The sequence below is a fragment of the Amyelois transitella genome, chromosome 4 (genome assembly GCF_032362555.1).
Source record: "Amyelois transitella isolate CPQ chromosome 4, ilAmyTran1.1, whole genome shotgun sequence".
Lineage (NCBI taxonomy): Eukaryota > Metazoa > Arthropoda > Insecta > Lepidoptera > Pyralidae > Amyelois > Amyelois transitella.
The window spans coordinates 6,148,263-6,174,319 of record NC_083507.1 but is presented as its reverse complement, the minus strand read 5'-3'; the positions used below and the strand labels follow the sequence as shown (position 1 = coordinate 6,174,319).

Genomic DNA, 26,057 nt, shown 5'->3' with positions numbered 1-26,057 from the left:
CGTGATTTTATGTATGTATGTTTTTGTTCCGCATCGTGTGGAAACGGGACGAAAATTTATAAATTGTCTATCCGTTCGTAAGTTGACGATTATCCTTGAAAATTTTATTTATTTATGTGCCTCATGGTTTAGATATTTTGATCTAATGTAATGTTTACATAAATGATGAGATTTCATATTTTTCTTTTAAATTTTGGTTTCATTACATAGGTACCTACCTCAAAAGTTAATTTATTTTAACCTCTAACGGAAATTTCATATTTGTAATGCAGCCATAAAAGAAATAAATTGGGTTTCAAAACAGAAAGTAGAGTGTGCTAAAAGTAAACCGAGATAATTAAATGTACGAGTTGTTTCGTGGCATATGAAATGTTGTACCTATGGACTATGTTATAGAGAACTAACTGAAAACAAATAATAAGAATTCTACTATTATAGCATTGCTTTCACTTCAACATTAGAACAAAGTGCAGTCAATATGCAATCTGACTCTGGTGTCAAGAGTACCTATGTATTTACATTATCTTTCTAAAATATATCTGTTCATCATTGTGATACTAACGACAAACCTTGGCTTTGCATAGGTGCAATGTTGATGTTATATAGTTACCTGTTTACAAATCTTCCTCTTGAATCAGCCTATATACTCGTACCTATTGCAAGTTGGATAGTTTCAAAGATTTAAGCATAAATATATAGAAACAGAAACCGTGTAGCGAATTGTTTTATAATATGTAGAGATAGTGATAATAATTATTAAAAAGATAGGAACTTTTTTATTATTATTATATTATATTTAATGAAGCTTCCATCCTGGTCTGGTAGCAAAGTATGCCAGCAGTTTTTAGTTTGTAAAATTCAATGAATTCGAAACTTGGGATGGTTCTTTTAGGCGATGAGCTAGCAACCTGTCACTATTTGAATCTCAATTCAAACATCATCATTAAACCATACTGAGGCTTAACGTGGCCTTTCAGTCTTTTAGACAGTTGGCTCTATCTATCACGTAATAATAAAAACGCCTTTTAACGTAATACAAACATAAAATATGTTTGTATTACGTTAAAAGGTGTTTGAAAGTTTGACAGATAGATTAGGACAGTGTTTACCTACGTGTAGATTTTCTTTACAATAATGCCAAGAAAGAAAAAAAGTTATGTAGCGTATATTACAATCTAAATACGAAACTCTGTTTATAAGTTTTTTTTAGCGAGAAATGTTTTTATTATATTGACTTTTAATATTAACAATTATATAAATATTATAATTAAATCAAATTAAAGCTAAAGCTAAAACTACTTATAAAAAGAAAGAAAAAAGATACTTACAAACTAATTAATTTAAAACTAAAACTACTTATAAAAATAAAGAAAAAAGATGACTACAAACTAAAATTTAGTTTATAAATTGTACAGTCCCTGCATAGCATCAACATGCGGGAGTGTGCCTAGAAGGCTGGCAGCATTGCCAATTTGAATGGCAATGCTGATTCTCTGAGCCAGATAATTTCCAGCCCTCCGGTCACGAGATACCTCAATCAGCTTTTCGACAATTGTCGGAAAAGCTGATGGGCAGATGGGCCCCACGGTCCCAGAGTTTCCACCCCAAAAGGTTCAAAAGTATAGGTATTACCGATACCTACATATTTGCGCCTTTTGAGGTTTTCTGCCCTAATTTGCAGCAGAACCGGCCTTAGATTTTAATACCCTGAAGATGAGACGGCGCAAGTGTGTCGACACAAGTAGCATCCCACACCAAAGGGCGCCCCAAGAAATAAAAATAAGAACACTGTAAGTTTAGTAGTGTAGTTTTTTTATCTTTTTCTTTTCGCGAAGATATTTCTTCGACTGGTTTTTACTGTCTGTATGAGAAAAAAGCTGCTTTTGCAATCAAAGGCATTATTTTCTCTTTAAGTTACCAACGCAGTGTTGATTAGGGTTGCCACCCGTACTATATTATATAGTATCGTACTATTTTTAAGTTAATTGTGCTATATATTATATAAAAACAATACTATATTTTTTACGCTAATTCAATTGTCGCTATTTTTTTGTTTATAAGCACTTATTATATTTATTTTATTTTATTGTTTACTTAACGCTTTTAAACTTTAGAAATCATCATCTCCTGTTTTATAAGAAAAACTGAAACATTTTTTAATTAACACATTTTATTTTAAGAATGAAGTTTGAATTGTCATTAATGTGTCTAGCATTACAAATAGATAGACTCTTTATTGCACCATAAGAAAAAGATAAGAAAATTACACTACTAAACTTACAGTGTTCTTATTTTTATTTCTTTATCGCCTAATTATGTTTTTATGTAATATGTAATAGAAATAAACTATCCAATGTTCAGATTTTTAAACTGTTTTATTATGTGTTGATTGTTAGTACATTGATGTTTTTTTTTTTTTGCAAAATACCCAATAAAAGAAAGTGTACATTTTTGTTTTGCGTATTATTTTCTTGATTATTTTCTTATATGAATTCATCAAATTTAATTGACTACAAAAAACGGACCACGGCCGGATGTTAGAGTTCACTTGTGATTTATTTTCAAATTTCTCACAAAAAGATGTGGTTGAATTATATTATTGTGACAACATCATTTCTCAAAAGAAATTTGCCTCTTAGAAAAAGATCCGAAGTCGCGAAGATGCTTTTGCAATCAAAGGCATTATTTTCTCTTTAAGTTACCAACGCAGTGTTGACTGTTGATCATGTAGCGAGATCACTTATCATCAAATGAAATAAAATTGTGACACATTTTCTTTATTAAATTCTATTTCCATTTCTTCCATGCCAGCAAGGACAACTCTTTTTAAACTATTATTATAGTTATAAAATTGATATGAACCATTAAATATTTAAAAACACTTAACCATTCTTTATCACGTGTTAACATTACTAACAGTAACTAAATGGGGTAATTTTTAAATCTCGTAAGTACTTGTTTCCTTTCCTTATCAGCGACACTGACTAGCTATATGTAAGAAGCAGTGTCGCCACTCAATCTGAAGTCTGCATGGTTGTGCCGATGTAATAAAATAGCGATAGGTTGCTACCCCAAGTTTAAATAGGTTTTTCCAAGTTTATATGTCTCTCCCTTAGTCGTCTTTTACGTCATCCATGAGAAATATATGAAGTGGTTCTATTCTAAATTGCAATAACGGTCGATAGTTTGACTTTGATTTTCCGAAGTAATAGTACGAGGGAGATGGTAAGGAAATATAAATATTAACCATACCCAGCTTTAAAAATACATACAGACTAATTACATTATGCCTTGTCTACTATCATGAACAGACTCCCTGCACTGCAATCATAGGGGAGTCTGTTCACATGTTCTGTACATAATAATGTAATTATTCTTTGGCAATGGCAACACTGATTTGTCTTTAAATGAATGAAAGGAATGAATTCTGTCCTGTCAACTCTATGTTGTTTGTGGTCTTGCCTGTCGTGTGCTTGTGGCTTGACAGCAAAAAAGAGTAATTTCTTACATTTTCCTCCATAATTGTTTATTGTTTCACTGTTTCTTATCGGCGAAAATTGTATTATCTTCGCAAGTTAGCTGTAAAAATGGATAAAAGAAAACTTTCCACTGCAGGCGATAGTTTGTATCAAATACTACAAGTACCTAAAACTGCTACAGCAGATGATGTGAAAAAAAGCTATCGAAAATTGGCATTAAAATACCACCCCGATAAAAATCCGAACAATCCGGAAGCAGCAGACAAGTTCAAAGAAGTTAATCGAGCACATACAATACTTAGCGACGCGACCAAGAGAAATATTTACGATAATTACGGATCGCTCGGATTGTACATAGCCGAACAGTTTGGAGAAGAAAACGTCAATGCCTATTTCGTAGTTACAAGTACATGGTGTAAAGCAGTATTCTTGATTTGCGGAATTCTCACCGGATGCTACTTCTGTTGTTGCTTGTGCTGCTGCTGTAACTGCTGCTGTGGGAAGTGCAAGCCTCGCCCTCCAGAAGAATCCGGGGATTATCACACGTTGGAGCGCGATGATTCAGACGGCGTTCAAGCAGTGACAGTGCAGCCAGGTGGCGAGGGTCGTCCAAAAGGGGACCAGGCACCCCCCATTGCCATGCCCGCGCCGCCAGCCGTGGGCGGCGGTGCCTCAGAAAACACGGGGCTCAACACAGGTGGGGTTAATTATGGAATTTCTCAATAAGTACCTCATGGTTATGGTCTAATTATGTCAACTAAATGTTTTTACTATTTGAATCAATTACAACATTAATTCATAGTACACAGTGTGAGTGATTAAATTCTTCCATTAAACTTCAAGTTTTTCATAAACTTTCATGTGATATTTGACAGTGGAAATAGGTAGGTTAATTTTTTATGTAGTAAAAACATGAGTCAACTCATGTCATTGGATTACCAAGATATCATAATGTGTTAATTTATCTTTTATCTTCATAAATGTACCTATATGTTTATACTTACCTATATGAAGTCATGATAATTTTAAGATTTAGAAATTTCAATATATAAATACAATGTAGCAAAGTTAAAAGATGGAAATAATGCTTTGTGTTTTAATATTGCCAGTTTAGCATAAATTTATCAGAATTAATATACAGGAAATTATCCTTATTATTCAATAATCATTTCAGTAAATATGTATGTTGCAATAAGTAACTGGGACTCTTTTGCTGCTTTTTATCTGAAATTCTCATTGATTGCTTCAGGGGGTGATGTATTTCATGTTGTCAATTTAATCAAAAGATGCTGGTATACTTTATGTTTTTAGATTGTTTCCATGAATCCTCAAATATTTAGTTGCTGCCAAAAACACAAGAAAGGAACCATGAATAAGTCAGTATTTTTAAAAATGGGATCTAAATTTTTGTTAAAATGAAATTACAAATATGATATGAAGTACCAACAAGCCATACCTTATTACCTTCATACTTGCCAAATTTCATTTTGCAGGTTTCATTTATTATAAACAATGGATGGCACTTATCAATTATAAAAATATGAAATGGCTGTTAAAATAAAACTACAATATATTATAATAATTTCCATGAAATCTTCTGTGTCTGTATTTTAAGGTCAAAATTGATAAGTCAAATGAAAACATATTTCATTTATAATGTTTATAACTTATTTATGAAGATGACAAGATTTTTAAGGTCCAAAACCAAATTGGTACTTATGACTTATTTAAATTATTTTTTTAATAAATATTTATTAATAAACTATTGATGGGATTTTCAAAATAAAATAAACATTAATAGGTGAAATAAATATTCGCATATGAGGCATGAAATGTTTAGATGAGATGTACTTTGATGGTAAATAATATAAGCACTAGGTTTAAATAGTTTTGTTAAAATTAAAAATATTTTTCAATTAGGAATGCACATTCCACATTTCATTGTTTTAGCTTGTTACAGCACTGTTTAGTTTGCAAAATATTTATCAAAACAAACATTTTATATTGAGAGTCAATATATAATTTGAAATATAATAATTATGTCTTGAAGCATAATAGGGATAATGACAAGGTCTTAAAACAATATTAATTAGTTATAACATGATAGAATACACATAATTAAATACATTACGTGATTTTTTAGTTCTAATTTTGACTTCCTATATGTTTTATATCCATTCAAAGTATGCTGGGAAAAATTATTTAAAAAATTCAAAATTATTTAAAAATAACTTTGTCATGAATGAATAAACAAAAATATGAAACAACTTTTAATTAAGACATCATATCCATAAATGCAATAACTAAGGTAGGTGCCATACAAATAAAGTTCATGACGCGAACAAGAAAAAGGTGTCACATCATACTTAAGTAGCGTTTATAATAGGCGTTTTTGACTCGCCCAAATAATGTTTTATCTTAGTTAGTTTTTTGAGATTGATGCAATTATTTCACTAATGTTTTAGTTTTTTTTGTGAAACTAAATTAATCACTAACACAAAAATTAGTCATCATGCCTATTACACTATTTGTGAATATAGGCAGGTTGTGTAATCATATGAATGCAATTTTTCAGTGAGACCGTAGATTTGACTAAACAGGTTGCTGTGACATGTTGCAGAAGTGACTAGACTCCTTGGAATCTCGCTGGCTCGCTTCTACGCGTGGCCTGCCGTAAACTTTTCTATCAATTTTATTTAATCGCAAGACTTCGTTATGTAATATGTATATGTATAAGGATTATGACATTATTTCGAACTAAATGTAACAATGTCCATTGATCTAAATTTAATTCTAGTAAAGCAAATTAGTACTCTCTTTTAGCTTAAGTGATTACTAGACTATGACCAAGATGGAACTTATGATAAGATAAGATTGTTATTAATCGTCTCTCCCAATGTTTAGAGAGCTAGGTTCATTAACACATGGTCACATGATCTAGACTACCGAATTTAGATGGACTTATCTCTGTTTTACTTTCGGTATTCATTATACTTATTTTTAGAGTGAAAGGTGTGATTGTCTCGCTCGATATTTTCCATGCCCAGAAAGCAAAACCTATGCAGGCGTATGAAACAGTAGATCTTGAAAGGCCGATATTATGAGCACGAAGTGGATTGTTACAGCTTTTATGCTCTTCTCAGAAAAGAGGTAAACTGTATTATTATTTGTATAAATGGGGAGACTAACATAAATACATACATAAAATCACGCCTCTTTCCCGGAGGGTAAGGCAGAGACTACCTCTTTCCACTTGTCACGATCTCTACATACTTCCTTCGCTTCATCCAACATTAGAGACTAACATTTTCTTTAAACAGAAGTTATTGTTGCAGAATTCACAATTTTACCTAATTTTAGCAAAAACTCAAAGTAAATGTAATTCTGTTTAGTCATAAAGTTTTAAACAAATTAGTTGGAAATAACAAAACTAAAAAGTTCATCAAACATCTAAAAAATGATTTTGCGACACAACCACAAATCCCGCTCCTCCTACCAATCTGAGTTCAGATCGGAGAAACGGAAAAATCCCAAAAATTTCATAAATAATTTTAACTATTTAATATTATTTAATGAATTATATTTAATTTTGATAACATTTATTAAGAAAACAAACCCCATATGTATTTATGTTTATGTTAATCAACAACTTCACACCTTATTTAAATAACACAAGTTTACATGGCTGGTGAATGCGATGCAAAATCTGTAAGTAAATTGCGCGAGCCTTTTGGTTAATAACAATCAAGCGGCTATATTGTAAATGTTCAAGTGCAGCGACATTGTCTTTTTACAAAACGAAATACGTTTTCAAGTGAATGAAGTTTTTTTGCGAAACAACCAATTTCTTGTCTCGAGAACGTTATTGTAATGTTGAGAATAAGTAGTATAAGTACTAAATGTTAGTATCTCAGGGGGTGTTTAAGTATCAGTTATTACCGTTCGTCTTTGAGCTTAGCTTGTTAAGGAGAAGTATTCGTCATTATTGTAGATGTGAAGGATATGTCATTATTAATAAGGATGTTAGACAAATTCATTATATACACCAATTGCTTGTGTAAATGTACAAGGTTCACTATATATTCCAATATAAATTACACTTAAACGGTTTTATCATTCATGGCTTGCTATTTTTACAATCTCATATTAAAATTATGTTTCACTTTGAAAATGAGATTGTAAAAGGGTTAGTAGTCGATTGGCACGAAAATTATTCGCACGATCGTGCGAATCGTCCCCTTTCAATAAAAATATTTTTTTAGTAGGCGATTCGCACGGAAGTATTTAAATTGCGTGCGAATTTCCCCTCCAAGAACCCTTCAAGAATTAGTAGTATGCGATTCGCACGCACCTATATTTTATCGAAAAGTTTCAAGAAAAAATACGCTCACGTACAAAATGCTTTCTTTTAATACAGGACAGTTAAAACGATTTTTAAGGAAATCAAGGTACTATATTTTACTTTGTATCTATCAGAAAGTGATTTTACATAATTCACAGTTTAAATAACTTAAAACCATAATTATAACCAAGATTACAATTAAAATCACAGTTAGTACGATTTATAATCAAATATTTGGTATTGCATTTTTATAGGTACTTTTTTTCGTTCGTACAGGTAATATTAAAACTTGCATTTACCTTAAATCACAGGTATAATAATATATTTCATATAAATACTTTGCCTATCAACACAAATTGGTACTTATTAGAGATTTTACCGAAATCAACTTTTTGTGAACTCCTGAGTCTTGTTAAAAATAATGTTGTTTAAAAAAGTAAGTCAAAATTAAATAATTAACTTTATAATGGTCTAAAAGCTTATTTTAAAAACAACGAAAAATATAACGAAACTATAAATATATAAATCTTTTTAAATTTTCGTAATTACAATTTAAAAAATCGTTTTAATTAGCTAAAGTATTGTTTTAAATGTATGAAAACTTATACGAACACCATAAAGAGGATTCATATCCTCTTTATGGTGTTCATATAAGTTTTCATATTAAATACTGACAAAACTTTTCATCTTACCTCTTAACTAGTATTTTGTGCATGAGTGCGATGCCAATAGAGAATTATTTCATTTTAATATTAATATTCTAGTATATTGTACATGACTGTACTTTTCGATAAAATATAGGTGCGTTCGAATCGCATACTACTAATTCTTGAAGGGGACAATTCGCACGATCGTGCGAATTATTTTCGTGCCAATCGACTACTAACCCTTGTAAAAGGCATCCTAACGACGCAATCGTTACTCACTGTTAACTTTTTAATGTTTAGTGTTAGTTTGATTCAAATGTGTAATAGTTGAATAAACCTCTAAATTAATATGTTATTTCGGCTTAAATCACAATCGCAGTTCGAGCTCACGAGTAAATACTTGACTGAGTATTGGAGATGAGATCAGTAAAAAAATCAAGCACCCACGTGAGCGTGAGCAAGGACTGCACCATGTGTTATACTGTTACTAGTCAACGAGTATTTATATAACGACATGTCAAGTTATAAGGATTGGAAATGTTGATAATGTAATTACACTTGAAAACTTTGAATTGAATAAATATATGCATAACTATGATCTATTCATTAAATATTCCAAAACCTATAACAAAAACTTTGCCGTATTTTTACTTTTGTTTATTTCGTATTTTTTAATTTACTTTATTTCTTTATTTTCAGGAAGCAGTATTCCAAAATACACATGAAGTATTCACATCTATACTAGTCTAAAATAATTCTTAAGAAAAATAAGGAACTGAATTTTAATAATCACTACCATGCACTACTTAATGTAATTTCAAAACGTAAGCCTTAATTAAGTTTATATTTATATTTTTTTACTTTATTTTTACTTGTATATTGCTTAATCAGGTTTATGTTTGCTATTAATTAAAGTTATTGGCAATAATGTTATTGTATTTAAGTTGTCGGCAAAACAAAACAAAAAATCCTACTAAAAAAATGCATCAATTACGATCGAGCCTTCGATCACATATTTCTTAGTTTCTAACCTTCTATTGTAGGTTTTCATTCTTATCCAAGATTATTTTTTACTTATTTGTCGTTTCAATGTTGCCAGAGCGGTCGTGGTCACAATGAGGCCAACTTTCCTCACGATCTCCCGCCATTTTTCTCTGTTGGTAGATCCTCTGGCTCAGTCTGATAAGCGATTTTCTACTACTATGAATTAAATATGGCTCATATTAATAATAAAGCTATCAAAATTATCTTTAGTTGTGCAGAAAACATGATTGCTTTGCATCTTTCTCTAAAAATAAATTTATTTATATATTCTAATGTAAAGGGGTTTCTTTTTAAAACCTAGTGTGCACTCTTTTTTACTGGGAATACCTACAACTAACTTTACAAACAGTATGTTGTAACATTCTCAGAAATATCGAAATTGCAGTCCATCGCCAAACAAGAACAATTCCGAGTTTATTAACTTTTCCTTTTATTAATTTTTACACACTAGGTATATTGTACCAGACCAGCATGGAAACTCACAAAGTGTCGGCATACGGCACGGATGAATAACTGAGAATTATGGGGATATTTAGTTAAAAAGTTAAACTAGTGATGTTTATTGAGACGAGAGTTTTTTGTTGTGAATAGCCTCCTAGGATAATTTTTTTTATTAACTACTACCTAGTAGGCACTTCTAAAAACTATTTTCTGCCAACTGCTTGATCAATACGATACGCGTGATCGATACGCTGAATAACTTTTCAGTTACAAAAAGTTTATAATTACTGACATACTTTCCAATAAAGAAGTTAATATCATGTTTGCTACTTTAATATACAGTAAATAATATTAAGAATCTTTGTTTTTTTATAATTTTCTGTATTTTTGGTAAACAGTAAGAAAGAACATATAAGTTACATTACATTGCATTTTCAGAATAAAACCAAAAAAACTTAATATAAACTTATACAAGTGAGTACTTCCAACAGTTTTTACCAATAACATTCATTGTGGACCAAGAATTGAGGGTAAGTAGTAGTAGCATAGTTAGGAAACCTACACTTGCAGGCAACTGGACGTAATCCAAATCTGGCCAGGTTCTTTTGCGACGCTGAAGTCAAACGGGTATTGCTTCTCCGAATAACTTACCCTTTCGTGATTACCTATTAGTGGGCTCCGGGCTCCTCTCCAGAGAAGTGACAATGTAATAGGGACAGGCCAGAATAATTATGAAAATACTTGATTTCAATACAATGCATGCGATAAAAAAAAACTGTTAAATTGCAGTTTCTATTCATATATAGCATTTTGTTAAAGCTTTGCCTGTCATGAAATGACTGTTCTTTTACAATCTGTCGCGAAATATTTACATTTCTTATAGTCTAAGAGGTAATGAACCCTCCGAGTAACGGTCTTCCTGTAGATAAGGCTAAAAATTTGTAGAGTGATGATTCATAGCACTAGAGAGATTAGAGAAATCCTTTATCAAAATTTATGCTCAGTCTCAATTTGTATCGCAAATTTCATAATACAAAATTGCCATTCATAAGTGTCATATTATACCATCTAACAAAAAACAAATATGGCCTATCAACGACGATTCTCATATGTGGCGGGTCATCCCACTCGATACCTGAAACCAAAGCGATACTAATATTATGATATGAATAATAAACAACAAAAATCACACTGAGCAAGCCCGAAAGACAGTTCAAGACTAGTGTCATGGGATACAAACTAAACAACACTAAATAATTTACCTATACCTAAAGATTTTGATCTTGACCCAAACCAGTTCTGAGGCAGAAACATTACCACTGCGGCGAACAGGCCACTGTTTTTTAATAATGGGTAATTTTATATCTGTTTTACATTGTTTGCATTTTGAAAAGTCTCGTATAGTGAAATAAATAAATAAATAAATATATACGGGACAAATTACACTGATTGAGTTAGCCTCGAAGTAAGTTCGAGACTTGTGTTACGAGATACTAACTCAACGATACTATATTTTATTATAAATACTTATATAGATAAACATCCAAGACCCAGGCCAATCGGAGAAAGTTCGTTTCTCATCATGCCCTGGCCGGGATTTGAACCCGGGACCCCCGATGTCACAGACAAGCGCACTACCGCTGCGCCACAGAGGCCGTCAAATAAAAATCGCCCGATTACCAACATTGTCGTCTATGTTGGAATTGAGGCGATTGTAAGCGCGCGTGGGAAGCCGCGCATATCACAGCACAGCGTCGTATTTTTGTAAATCGGGCTTAATAACTACGATTAAAGTGAAGCAAGTGATAACTTTAGTAAATTTGGAAAAAGCTGCTTCAAAGCTAAGCCACTTAGGCTGAAGTTCCACTGGAATTGCGAAAATATGAAGATCTTGTTTAGGAAGTAGGCAGGTAAAATTTATAAACCTTGTGAGTAATAAACTTGGGATTCCAAGATCCCGTGTTCACAAGCCTTTGCCTTGATTGACCTCACAATCTGGGTGGAAAAAGAAGCAGCTGGCACACACAATTTTTTTTCCTTTGTTGACCAGCATGAAAGCTTTCTAGGTGAATGTGCTAATTGACAACATTTAATTATTTTAAGAACCCAAACAAAAATAACTGTTTCTTCATTTTACTATTCTGGATCCAACAAAATATCAGTTGATTTTTGGTATCGATGTATTTTTGAGAAAATTAATAAAATCCAATAGGTATTAGAAATGTGACGTCATCTAAAGGCCGGGAACCACACGGCACGGTAATGGTATTTAAAAATCACCATTGTTGCAGACGTGTCAATAATGCGCAGGTAGATATTAAAATAAATCCCTTTGCCTCAATGTTTGTATTGATTCATAATTACGCGTTTTCTAACCGGCCGTTTCTGTGTGCATAGTTCTAACATTTTGTAACAAAAAGTTTACATCTTATACTTATCTGTGACAGGGAAAACGAATTTCGCTTACAATTAAGTTTAATTAAAACCTGTTATTTACTGGGTATAATTAATTAACACCACGTGACGCACGTGAATTGAAGAAAATGGCTAAGTATCAATGTTATGGGTTGTTGGACACGCGTTTATTTAGTTCCGCAAATGGAAATAAAAGTACCTACTCATATTACATTATCAACGTGCTATTTTAATCTTGGAAAGCTTATAAGTACCTCTTGCTTGATCAAGACAACACCGTTAACTGCACGACTAAAAGTTGGTTAATTCTATTTTTGTTTGTTCAAATAGGTACTTATTTATCTATAAAAACACGATTAATGTCATTTATCAATCACACATATCACGACTAAATCCCTTTTGGTGTAGATCGAGACTAGGGTCATAATTAATTTAACAAAGTACGCGGGGATAAAAGCAGCTGTTAGCTGAAGCAGGAGCGATAGTTCGGGCTCGAACGCCACAAAGGGAAGATCTGCCGCCAGGCAAGGCTAGGCCTGGGGAACTGCAGCTTCGACGATGTTGTGTCGGAGGTTGTATACTTACATATGCTCCAATCCGTGTAATCTTTGCTTATGATTAAGATTTTCGCTGTTTTTGACTGATAGCGTTGCGTAATTGGTTGTTGTGAATTGTGGCGTAGAGATGTCGCCACATAAGTTTTGTGAATAAAAACTCTTCTTGTTTCTTTACTGTTTTATTGAGTCTTAATTTCAACAATAACTCTTAGCACTTTATAATAATAATTATAACAGCTCTCGTACCGAGCATTCGTGTTTGTTTCTTGGAGAATCAATCAAGACAAACTTCTAAAAATTTTATCCAAAAAGGAAAACTGTCATCCCCACTTGGTTCATACGAAATGTCGAAAAACGTTTTAATGTCTTCGATTGGTAAGGTCAATCTCCAATCATGTAAGGACTACCATAGACTAAAAATTCAAAATTAGTTTCCCTGATTTGTTGATTCCATTTGACAAGTGAAGCTTAATGGTTAAAATAAAAAATACAACAGGTTGGAATCTTATTGGCTGATCTAAAATGGCGCGACGCTTCATGATTGGAGGATTTGGTAACAAATGTTTACATGTTCGTGTTGTGCAATTATTGGAATGTTGCCTTATATTTATTAAAATTATATGTATCGATTATCGAATAATTAACAAAACAAGTCGATTTTAAATATAATTGGTAAAAATACTGAAGAAAACAGCAAATCACGACACTCGGCCGTCCTACTCAGTGCAACCTCCTGGTGCACTATAACAATAATCAATAATTAATAATTCAATTAGCGGAAACCAAACATGTTTATAACAGCAATTAATAGAAATAACAGAAAATTATATAAGACAAAAGAAAAATAAAAGCAAGTTTTAAGCAAAAATAATCACGACACTCGTACTTGTTAGCATACCTAGAAATTATTATTTTCTCAATTTTATCAAATTAAAAACAAAAATGAAACGGTTGACTAATAATCGTTAATTATAGTTTTGATGCGTTGTTGCAGTTCCGATAATGGAATATTATCATCGCTTTCATCGGTGGATTCGATGGTACTACTTGTGTCACTGTCCATAGATTCCGATTGAACCCATGGCTTTATGCGGTCAGCTGCTACAACACTCTCAAACTTTCTGTTATTTTTGCTAAAGCTGGGTATATTTGAAACTATATCTATCGTTACCTAATGTTTTCGTAATTTTATAAGGGCCCATGAATTTTGTCATAAGTTTTGTACTGTTACCTTGGTTATAAAAATTTGTTCTCGTAATTTTTACAATATCTCCTTTCTTAAAAACTGCCGCAGGAACTCTATTTTTATCATATCGTATCTTTTGCTTTTCTTGGTCATGTCTTATGTTTGAGTCTATTTTTTTTTTTTTTTTAATTCAGCAACGTTTTTATTGATTGATCTACATTAATGTTAAGTTTATTTGTTAAGTTATCTCTAAACTGTGTGTCAAATAGATCTTCTGCTGCAGAGGTACGTGTTGCAGCGTGTACAGTGTTGTTGATGCCCCACTGACTCTTACCCAGACACGTGTCCCAGTCGCGTTCGTTCTTGTTTGTATTATGTTTAGCCATTGCACTCAAGATAGTTTGATTAAAACGTTCTACTTGACCGTTCGCTCTGGGACACGCGACTGCGTTAAGTACATGTTTAATTCCGTGTGCTTTACAAAAATTATGTCGGTAATTACGGTCGATGTATAATGCGACATGGTAATCCAAAATCATTAAACAGATTTTCTAGCACGTTTATTGTGCTTTGAGTTTTTTTACCGGTTTTGCAAACAAGTATTTTGTAAATCCGTCTACAATCGTGAGCACATAAGTATAAATAACCCTTTATTCTTTTGGTGAATGGGCCAAGATGGTCTATATGTATTGTATGAAATGGTTTGCTGACCTTTTCGATTGGAAATAAGTGGCCAGTTTTCTTATGACACGCCTCGTCTTTATTGTATGCACATTCAATACATGATTTCACATACTTTTGTACAAAATGGCGTAGTTTGGGAAACCAGAATTGACTTTGGACTTTCTCAACTGTTTTTATTATTCCCGGGTGACCTATTTCGTCCAGCTTTAACTGTATAAAACTTTTGTATTTGGGAACTACCGTCAAGTTGATCAAATCCTTTAATAAGGGGAAGTTCAGTGTATATTCAAGCTAAAGATAACTTATTTGCATCAGAGTCTCGCATCAGACTACATTCATGGATTTATTCGGCAGGTCGAATCGTTATGGCCGACTCTGTTGCATTTTTGACATTTAATTAAGGGTTTTGTACATTTTTGAAATGTATGACCTTCCGTACGGCAATTAAAACAAATTATTTTTTTCTTATCTAAAGTAGACTGATTGTTGTTGCCTCGGTCACCTAAATCCTTGTTAAGTATTTCGCGCCTTTTAAAGTAGGGTATCTCGGATGTTTTTTGGGAGTTGAGAAAACCCAGTAAGTCTTCTGGATCCTTACAATTCAAAGCTTGTGCACTATTTCTAATAGACTTGTCTGTAATTCCGTGTATAACGCAGTCTACTGCATTCTTTCCTACGATATTACATTGATTTATAAGACTAAGCTTGTCATAAAAATAATCGCAAAAACTCTCGCTTATCCTAGTAGTACGTGCTAACATTTCCTCGAGTAGCCGACCATAATTTTGCTCATTGGGAAAAGCCTTTTTAATTTTGAACTGCCATTCCTCCCACGTAAATACAACTGTCTGAAGTGATTCATACCATTTTTTTTGCCTGGCCAGCAAGTTTTTGTAAAGCAAAATGTATGGTTTGCTTCTCGTTCCATTCATATATCACGGTACATTCATTAACTTTATTTAACCAACTATCCACAGACTGCATTTTATTTGATGGATCAAACTCCGGTATAACGTTATTTAGCTGATTGTTATGAAGATTACTAGAATGTGCCTTATTCTTCTGGAAGTTAATAAGCAACTTCATAACATCTTCGGGGGAGAATGCACTGTCAGATTCCTCCATCGTCGACTGGTTATTAAGGGTAATTGGTGGCGAATTTTGACTCACATCTTCAATCTCCCACCTATCCATTGAGGTTATAGATTTCGTACTAGTATTTGCTCGCTTATTGTGTTGCAAGAGTGAACATGCAGGACCTTTCCTTTTTTCTCTGATATGTTTCCTTCGCTCCATTACCTCAAAATAAAAAGATAAAGGCTGTAATATTACATAATTACTACTAATAACAGCTAAGGAGGAACCCTTCATTATATTATAAGAACCTTTACTACTTTTGCGGAACGAAGTATCTATTACATACATAAAACATATAGTTTTTTTTGAAGAACCATTCATATAACTCTTATATTCAAAACAGTCTGTCCCTGCCATTAATTCTACCATATGCTATGTCCATTCCGAGGCACACGTGGCCGAGGATCATACCTTATACCTTAACATGAGAAGCAAACGGCCCATGTTCAGCTCACATGGCTGATTAGCTACTCTATCGCAAGGCACACATGGCATGAAGTCAGCTCGCATGGTTGATTAACTCCTCTAACGCAAGGCAAACGTGGCCCGAGTCAGCTCACATGGCTGATTAGCTACTCTATCGCAAGGCACACATGGCCTGAGTCAGCTCACATGGCTGATTAGCTACTCTATCGCAAGGCACACATGGCCTGAGTCAGCTCACATGGCTGATTAACTACTCTATCGCAAGGCACACATGGCCTGAGTCAGCTCACATGGCTGATTAGCTACTCTATCGCAAGGCACACATGGCCTGAGTCAGCTCACATGGCTGATTAGCTACTCTATCGCAAGGCACACATGGCCTGAGTCAGCTCACATGGCTGATTAGCTACGCTATCGCAAGGCACACATGGCCTGAGTCAGCTCACATGGCTGATTAGCTACGCTATCGCAAGGCACACATGGCCTGAGTCAGCTCACATGGCTGATTAGCTACGCTATCGTAAGGCACACATGGCCTGAGTCAGCTCACATGGCTGATTAGCTACGCTATCGCAAGGCACACATGGCCTGAGTCAGCTCACATGGCTGATTAGCTACGCTATCGCAAGGCACACATGGCCTGAGTCAGCTCACATGGCTGATTAGCTACGCTATCGTAAGGCACACATGGCCTGAGTCAGCTCACATGGCTGATTAGCTACAGTATCTGGAGGCACACATGGCCTATGGTCAGCTCACATGGCTGATTGACTACAGTATCTGGAGGCTCACATGGCTGATTCTTTACAATTGATACTATCTACCTCATGTATGAAATAAAAATTAGGTACACTTCTATATTTATAAATTAAAATCTGTGTAGACATCTTGGGTACCTATGAGCACAAATTATATGAATCATAAATACCAAATTCTCGAAAATAGTTTCGCTATTACCTATAGTGCCTACATAGCAATATCATTATATTTTTTATTTCACTTTTTATTTGTGTATTAACTGCGTACATTATGAAAGTTTGATACGGAATTAAAACAGAATAAATTATCTAAAAAGTCCTATGGTAGACGTAGATATGTACCTAGCTGTATGTGCAACGAACGCAAATTCGAAGTTAATTCAGCGCGCGAGTCGCGGAGAAGCGCTGCGGTGCGGCGCGCGGGAGTCGAGGTACGGCTCAGCCGCGTATCATAGCAACGCGGCCGGGGTAATTTGCCTATTTACCTACGCGTTCTCTACATTTTCGATTCAATAACTAAATAATTTGAAACTTAATTATCTTCATACATTCGTAACTGGGTATTAACAAGAGAAATAAAAGAAAACATTTAGCATGACGCTGAAATCTCAGATATTCTAATCAAAATTATTCAATTAATTATTATTATTTTGAAACTTGCTAGGTAGGTGTCTTTTACACTAATAACAGGACATCTTTATACTTTATAATTTCGTTTTACTTTAATCACGTTAACAGAATGAACACACTATAAAATCAAACGTAGGTACGTAATAGGTATTCAAAATGCAGTGTCGTGTGTGGTTTGTTCATGTCCTATGCCTAAAATACCCTACCCTGCGTAAGTATAGGTGTATTGAATAATAAATGAGCAAGGAAAGTCTGACGCCATGAAACCTAAGACCCCAGACTGGAGGTTGGGAAGGAAAAGGGTGCGTGTACCTCGTGCAATGTACACAGGATGGATTTTCATACCGCTGATTTAACAGACTCATTAAATCAGTCACCAAGGTGACGGCTAAAGGTGTCTTGGCCACGGTAAGAGGATTTATTAACGTACCTTATAATTTCCTGTGGGCTGTCTGGACTCGCTTCCGTACTTCTGAAGTTTTGCGAATAAAAACTCTTCTTGTTTCTTTACTGTTTTATTGAGTCTTAATTTCAACAATAACTCTTAGCACTTTATAATAATAATTATAACAGCTCTCGTACCGAGCATTCGTGTTTGTTTCTTGGAGAATCAATCAAGACAAACTTCTAAAAATTTTATCCAAAAAGGAAAACTGTCATCCCCACTTGGTTCATACGAAATGTCGAAAAACGTTTTAATGTCTTCGATTGGTAAGGTCAATCTCCAATCATGTAAGGACTACCATAGACTAAAAATTCAAAATTAGTTTCCCTGATTTGTTGATTCCATTTGACAAGTGAAGCTTAATGGTTAAAATAAAAAATACAACAGGTTGGAATCTTATTGGCTGATCTAAAATGGCGCGACGCTTCATGATTGGAGGATTTGGTAACAAATGTTTACATGTTCGTGTTGTGCAATTATTGGAATGTTGCCTTATATTTATTAAAATTATATGTATCGATTATCGAATAATTAACAAAACAAGTCGATTTTAAATATAATTGGTAAAAATACTGAAGAAAACAGCAAATCACGACATAACTAAATATGTTTTTTATTTCGATATTAGACCAATATGGAAACTTGGATAGAAGTAAACTTTTAAAAATGCTTTTACGATTTAGGTTCCTTATATAGATAACATATTAAATAAAAACTTAAGATAAACATATTAATTGACTTTTAAGTTTTACCATCATCCTTGAATGCGGTGCGTCCAGCTTCGGCCCAAAACATTAGCCTCTGAAGACCGTGCGACATTCTCAAATGGCTATCTGTAGTGTTATCTGTGTGCAGTAGATCAGACAAGCCCAGCTGAAACATTTGGATAGAAAATCTGTTTAAATATTTTGATAATTTGATTTGCCTTAACATCCTCCTACCATTGTCGTGGTTGCGTCTTGCCTGTGGAGGAGCCCTTGGTTAGCCTTTGACCACAATCCCCGAGTCAAGGTTTTCAAGTACTTTCATTCTTTACGTTACCCTGATAAGATAACAATTTAAAGTTTTTTTATCAACCATTAGGTACATAAGCGAGCAAAATAAAAAAACCATTGTGAGGATTCATCAAGTCTTTTGACTTTCTGTTATCTATAGCATAACACGATATACCAACTTTTAAGCCAAAAAAACTATTCATCAAATAAACCTTTACAAAATAAAAACAATAAAAAAATAGAATGAATTAAATTTCTACATATTTAATTGAAATTAACACATACATAACAACAACATATAGGGAATAATTTATTTTGGAATCTGGATCTAGAACACCTGGTGCAGAACTATTATAGACCAGCTAAATCATCCGAATTATGGAAAAGACGTCTGACCGAATTATGGAAAAGACGTCTGAACAAAACCTGATGAGCATATTCTTTTGGCGAAAAAAACTGGAAGATCTGGATCTGATGGGGAAGCCAAAGGGACAGCTACTCTGTAATATGTACGGAAATGACGTCTTAGCAAAAGTTGTTCTGCCTGATGATATATCAGTCCATTACTTTTTGAGTTTATTCGTTATAAACAAAAATACGAATATTTTTTCTCTATTTAATTTTAGTACGGATTATTAAATATGTGCTGTCAACAGTATTTTACAAAGAGAGTGTGGAGGGAAAGGTTGGAGTGGGAAGGCCTAGACGAACGTATCTTGATCAAATTAAGGACGTCAAAGGGTCAGGTCAAGAGTACCCGAATCCGTTATGAATGTGGAAGAAGCGAAGGAAGTATGCAGAGATCGTGGAAAGTAGAAAGACGTAGTCTCTGCCTACCCCTAAGGGAAAAAGGTGTGATTTTCAGTATGTATGTATGTATATGCCCTGGGGCTTCGCTGCCGTGAGAATTTCGGGATATAAAGTATTTTTTTGTTAATCGAAATTATATCTTATGTAATGCCAAACTTCGTTTAAATTTACATACATACATACATATGGTCACGTCTATGTCCCTTGCGGGGTAAACAGAGCCAACAGTCCTGAAAAGACTGAATGGCCACGTTCAGCTAAATGCTTCAGCTTAATGATAGAATTGAGATTCAAATAGTGACAGGTTGCTAGCCCATCGCTTAAAAAAGAATCCCAAGTTTGTAAGTTATCTTTCAATTTACGAGTATTTTGGTGAATTTGAGTAAATTTAATTACCGTAACCTTCGTATTTCCAATAACACGAAAACGGAGTTGCGAGCAACAGCTAGTTCAAAATAAAATACTACAAAATATTTTTATTGCAAAAGTCTGTCTGTCTATTACGTTTTTATTACCGATCAATCGCTAGACCGATTTTGACAAAATATTGTATGGATAAAGTTAAATTCTAGGTAAAGTATTGGCTACATTTTCTGGTTCGGACAAAAGCTAGTTTGTTATACAAGTATCATGACAGGTACTTACTCCCTCAAGTTTATTAGGCAATAACAGTGACATTCGAAGGGTGTAGAGTGGCAAATCAGCAGCTACCCTTACATTCCTCATGGCGCCCGTAATGAGAGGCAACCCTACTTCGGCCACATACGCCGCCAGTCTCCTGAGCGAAGGTCCACGGGGCACCAAAATAAGTACGCTGAGACCAGGCTTACCGTAAAAAACTTCGATCGCCTGTAACAAAAGTAAATAGTTTGCACTAAAAATCTTTGGGTGGAACATAACTGTTTAGGCCTTCTTCTGAACGTGTCGACTCGGACAGATCATATATACCAGTGGGTTCATTTATCAGAGACAGCATACAGGCCCTGCAATGTACAGATTGAGATGAAAGGATATATAATTATTTAAGTTTCGAGGTCTCCATCCAAGGGAGACTCAAAATCTATGTCGCTCATTATGTCTCCACCGGATGAAATGGAACCTTATACATATTATTTTGCCTCATGTTCGTGTAACAGATCAGGGGCACTTTCTACTAAGTATTCCTATTAGGCTCCGTGATTCTCACATTTCGAATTGTTTTACATTAGCGATAATTATCGTATGCCTCCCGTTAGGTATAATTTACTAGTAGGCTGTGTTTTTTCCGCCGAGACAAGCTGTACCTCAATCTGTGTAAAACTGATAATATCAAATGTTCGATGACTTATTTTTTTTTTTACAATCTACATCAACCCGTCTCAAATAGCGATGTTGATTAGAGCACATTTTTGATGTCTTTTATTCGCCTCATACGTCATCTTAGTACTACACGCGGAATCGGTCACCGAAAATTCATACATACATACTTATCATCACGTCTATATCCCTTGCGGGGTAAACAGAGCTAAAAGTCTTATTGATAGAATTGAGATTCAAATGTCAAAAGATTCAAGTTGCTAGCCCATCGCCTAAAAGAAGAATCCCAAGTTTGTAAGCCGATCCCTTAGTCGCCTTTTACAACATCCATGGGAAGGAGATGGAGTAGTCCTATTCTTTTTTCTGTTGGAGCCGGGAACCACACGGCACTTATTTCTTGCTCATTTGGATTTGAATGAAACTTTACAGTAGCTAATATAGACATCAGAAAAACACACAAGAACTAAAATTTAAACGAGAGCAATCCTGCGGGCGATCCATAATATAAGATAAATATACAAATAACTATTGCAGATGGCACACGCACTTTCCTTATCTTTGGGGGCGGTGTAAGAGTATCACATAACACCAGTACCAACCCAAAAGTATATGTTACTCAAATACACCAACGTTAGTGAGTGATCAGCCATGGACCGTGTAACTAGGAGTGCAATCCTCTGGATTTTCCTATTTCCCTTCACCAGCGCGGATATTTACCGGGAGCAGATCTTACATCAAGAAGCCCAACTTCATAAAGATTTGTTCACCGACTATAACAGCGATTATCGTCCTGTGAAAAATCACACCCAGGCTGTAACTGTAAAAGTACGCTTTGCAGTCAAGTACTTAAGTTTTGACTATCTCGAAGAAACATTCACCGTCCACAGCTGGGTGGCGATGAACTGGATAGACGAATTTTTAACATGGAATCCGACTGACTATGGTGACATCAAAGAAATCCAAGTTGAAAGTCACGAAATCTGGATACCACGTATGGCGTTATTTAACTCTGATGCAACTATGTACCAGTCAGATCAATTCTTCACCACTTGTTCCTTAGGGTTTGTAGGAAACGTCACATGTGTGCCACATATTGCACATTCTGGGATCTGCAGCACTTCGCTTCGACGATGGCCTTACGATCGCCAAAATTGCACTTTATACTTCGGCTCTTGGATGCACAAAGGGGAACAAGTGAATTACACTTTTTATCCAAACCTTCCTGTCGTTTTAAGTGATTTTCAAAACGGGCCAGCTTGGCGACTTCTGCGTGTAGCGAACGAACGATTACCAGGGAAATATGCCTGTTGTCCCAATGAAACATATCCAATGTTAAAGTATACGTTTGTACTGAAGAGGGAAGCCGCCGGACCAGCAGCTATTGTGGTTGTTCCCTCCATAGTAATAGTTCTATTGACGTTGACATCGCTTTTATTGGGAGTAAAAGACAACATAAGGTTGTTGCTATTATGCTTTAGTCTTTTTGGTCACTTTATATTTTTGACGGAAATTGGATACGATATTCCAAAACACGGAGCGGATACACCCATTATTTTACTCTTTGTCCGCGACTCCATGCTGCTGACACTGGTTGGAATCCTGGTAACGTTATTGCTAATGACACTCACGAAGCGCGAAGATCCGACTCCTAGATGGATCACATACGTCGCTCATCTCGTGAGAACGGGTCCAGGTAAATATGTGGTGTTCACGGAGTTTGACCCCAGTGACTCATTGAAAACGAAATTAGCAGAAGATGAAGGTAACACCAGCAGTGAAACTCAACGCACCACTAATGACTGGGTAACATTTTGTAACATCATAAATAGTGTGGTATTTATTATTTCTCTTTTAGCATATTTAATATTGATTGTCACTTATATTCCAGCAGATAATTAATGTATAAAAACGGTAGTCATTATTTACATTATAAGACAAAATAAGTACATTAATTAAGTATTATTTCACTATCACAATATAAAAATTCATGTATTTTGGTTAAACTTCAATAAATTTCAAACATTATCACTAAGTAGTTTACCTACCTCAGCATCGCAATCGATGAGATTGGCGTACCGCATCATGTCATTGATGCGTATCATGCGAATTGTCCTATCAGGGTCTTCATACGCATCTCGGAAGATCCTGGAACCATTTAAGACAGTTGGCGCAGTACGCCATCGACTACGAAGGTATAAGGTAGTTAAGAAGACTGCGCTGATGGTCCCAGAAAGGTCTTCTGGTTCGAATGTATTATGAATAGCGCCATTAGAATCTTCTTCCACCTACAACAAACAAATACCTATAATAAACTTCACAGATATTAGGAAAGATAATCTCAACATAGCCTAAACCCAATCGTCGTAGGCATCTCATTTCCAACTGCTTGGAGTCAAAGCCCTAAGGACAAAAAGGGTTAAGTATAGTGCCGAAACGCGTAAGAAAAAAAAAGAAAGCAACAAAAAATATACATTAGGTAAAATAAATGCATTCTCTGCCAGCCAAAACTTTAGATCGAACTGAGATTGTTATTGGGGTGGTGAAGTAATTACCATTCGATTCAATATTTCACTTAGTATTTTCGGAGATTCTGTTCCATTGAACTGGTCCAAATGTAGACGCAATGCAACTGCAGCGCCATTTCTGAATGCGTCGCTAACATTATAGTTCCGTCCCAACACTAAGTGAGATGACCAGCGGAATACCAAACCGTGACTCGCAGTTGGCAATGACGAGACAACATCATCTATAAGTTGTATTCTTTCCTAAAATGGACACATTTTTTACTAATTGGTATAATTTAAAAAATATTTCAAACTTGTAACTTACAATTGTAATCGGTTACTTCACACTTAGGTATCTAATTAACTACAAAAATAACTTTTGTAACAAGTGAACCGACTTCATTCGATATCCTCCTTTTTGAAGTCGGTTTCAGAAACTCTGAAACCTCTTCTTAAGTGTAACATATAGTTTCCTGAAAACCCCATCAAAATCGGTTCAGCAAAACGCGAACCATCTTTTTTATTCTTTGTATTAGTCCTAATTTCGTGATTTTACTATTTTAAGATATTGAAAATAAATACGGTATAAATACGTCCTTACTGCGTCTGAAATGTGCGTTCGTATTCCAATGCAGTTGTCAATTTTCATCTTCACATCGTTATCACTGTCAATGGACACCGCCAGCAATATCAACTGCACGAAGAGGGCGGACTGGACGAAACTGATAGCGTTTTCAGCACGAGACCCGCCGGCAGTCATGTTTTTAAGTTTGTTGAATGTCACCTGAAAAAGTTTAAAAACCAGGCGAAACGTCTGGTGGTTTAACACAAACCTCTGTTATTTAAAAAGACCTGCAGGAAAGGTCTTAATTAAGATAATGCATATTATGGATGGAATTATTTTAGAATAGGTCTTGAAGGCATCTTTGCTCATCATGGATATTCAAGTAAGGCAGTAGGTAAAATGATATAAGTCTTACCATGTAAAATTGCCGCTCAAGTTTGTCCAACCCAATTTTAAATTCGTTTAGTAACAATCTCTGAGAATGAGCTAATGAAATATTAGTGGTATTATCGGATATGTGACTTTCTAGATAGTGTTTTGCTTCTTTATCAACACTCGAGTCAATTTCAGTATCGGGTATTGCTGATGATTCAGATTCAAATAAGTTTTTCTCTGTATTGAATATATGTGAAGGAACATTGCTTTTATTAATAGCACCAAGTGTGTCAATTTCATTTTTGGCAAATGATGATGGTATATCGGATTCGAAATAACGATGCTTTGCATTCCATATGCGTGAAGCAATTTTGACCTTATTCGTTACGATTTCTTTCAATTTTGTTAAAGAACTTACTGACATAGGAGTCGGATCATACTTTGGAGAACTTGATCTGTAGTTATTGACATCATAGGTGGGATGATTAAAAATAAAGTGATTCCCTAGGTGTGAATTTAAAGGAATACTATTGTAAAAAAAATTATCAGTGGCCGGTTTACTTGTCGTTTCGAAATATGGGTTGATCAACGCGTCTATTGTATCCTTAGTCACATAATGATGCACCATTCTTAAATTATTATTTTTATCATAATATTCTTGTCCACTAAGATCTTCTAAGTCTACCAGGTCTCCACAGCGATGCAGTACTCTACATTTGTATACTTGAAGACGCGATGGTGCTGTCAGGTGATAAACTGGTCGCGGAAAAATTCGAAGAGATTCACTATAATGTTTGAATGACATCATCAACAAAAAAAACTTTAACATCTTTAATTACATTCTCATAGTATTCGCTCGCTAAAATCACAATCGCACTCAATATAAGCAAAACCTAAATTTAATTCTGTAATTTTTATTTTTCGTTTGTATTCACATTGTACAAATCTTGTAAACAATTTGATATCAGAACCGCACGCAATCAAATTTCTTATCATACTAGAAGTAGTGGCTAGCTAGTAGTGTCCATGAAACTGCAATCAGTTATGTCCGTGGTTAATGTCTAAGTAGGCATTTAGGTTTAAATAATTTTATACCTACTGAAGTGTGCATAAAAGAAAAACGTTAAGAACATGGTATTAAAATAGCTTAAAAGATTTTCATCCTTTGTATTAGATTCTGTTAAAAAATATATGTTGATTTGGTACTAACCAATCATCAAATGCGCTAATCGGTTAGTGTGTGGTAAAACATCCCCCAACATCTTTCGCATGATTGTGATTTGTGTTTGTTATGGAACCGATTACTATATTATTTTAATTA

General features: G+C 34.5%; 3 protein-coding genes across 5 annotated transcripts; 2 read left to right on the top strand and 1 right to left on the bottom strand.

Moving 5' to 3' along the window:
- Positions 1-3,437: 3,437 nt before the first annotated feature.
- LOC106138705 (dnaJ homolog subfamily C member 5) lies at positions 3,438-9,397 on the top strand. Its single transcript, XM_013339950.2, has 2 exons — positions 3,438-4,176; positions 9,168-9,397. Exons 1-2 carry the CDS (start codon positions 3,588-3,590, stop codon positions 9,191-9,193), a joined length of 615 nt encoding a protein of 204 aa, XP_013195404.2. The 5' UTR covers positions 3,438-3,587; the 3' UTR covers positions 9,194-9,397.
- LOC106138704 (uncharacterized) lies at positions 6,956-26,057 on the bottom strand. 3 transcript variants are annotated; one of them, XM_013339949.2, is made up of 7 exons: positions 24,777-26,047; positions 24,398-24,580; positions 23,845-24,057; positions 23,338-23,577; positions 20,642-20,845; positions 18,944-19,064; positions 6,956-11,088 (listed from the first exon to the last, which is right to left on the bottom strand). In XM_013339949.2, the coding sequence occupies exons 1-7, from the start codon at positions 25,563-25,565 to the stop codon at positions 10,979-10,981; spliced, it is 1,860 nt and encodes a 619-aa protein (XP_013195403.2). In that variant the 5' UTR covers positions 25,566-26,047; the 3' UTR covers positions 6,956-10,978. The 3 variants fall into 3 exon arrangements, with proteins under 3 accessions (XP_013195403.2, XP_060809964.1, XP_060809960.1); XM_060953977.1 differs by lacking the exon at positions 6,956-11,088 and adding an exon at positions 15,418-16,094 and having other exon boundaries at positions 24,777-26,053; XM_060953981.1 differs by lacking the exon at positions 23,845-24,057 and having other exon boundaries at positions 24,777-26,057.
- Positions 21,826-23,219, top strand: LOC132904072 (acetylcholine receptor subunit alpha-like). The gene has a single exon (XM_060954003.1). The coding sequence runs from the start codon at positions 21,941-21,943 to the stop codon at positions 23,189-23,191; it is 1,251 nt and encodes a 416-aa protein (XP_060809986.1). The 5' UTR covers positions 21,826-21,940; the 3' UTR covers positions 23,192-23,219.

What these genes read in the sequence shown, in the direction of transcription:
- LOC106138705 (XM_013339950.2), top strand. Translation starts at nt 3,588, where the DNA reads ATGGATAAAAGAAAACTTTCCACTGCAGGCGATAGTTTGTATCAAATA. An exon ending in AAACACGGGGCTCAACACAG is followed by an intron (nt 4,177 to 9,167) that starts GTGGGGTTAATT and finishes CTTTATTTTCAG; the next exon opens with GAAGCAGTATTCCAAAATAC.
- LOC132904072 (XM_060954003.1), top strand. Translation starts at nt 21,941, where the DNA reads ATGGACCGTGTAACTAGGAGTGCAATCCTCTGGATTTTCCTATTTCCC.
- LOC106138704 (XM_013339949.2), bottom strand. Translation starts at nt 25,565, where the DNA reads ATGTTAAAGTTTTTTTTGTTGATGATGTCATTCAAACATTATAGTGAA. An exon ending in TGCCTAATAAACTTGAGGGA is followed by an intron (nt 19,065 to 20,641) that starts GTAAGTACCTGT and finishes CAAATGTTTCAG; the next exon opens with CTGGGCTTGTCTGATCTACT. An exon ending in CACCGCATTCAAGGATGATG is followed by an intron (nt 11,089 to 18,943) that starts GTAAAACTTAAA and finishes CTTTGGTTTCAG; the next exon opens with GTATCGAGTGGGATGACCCG.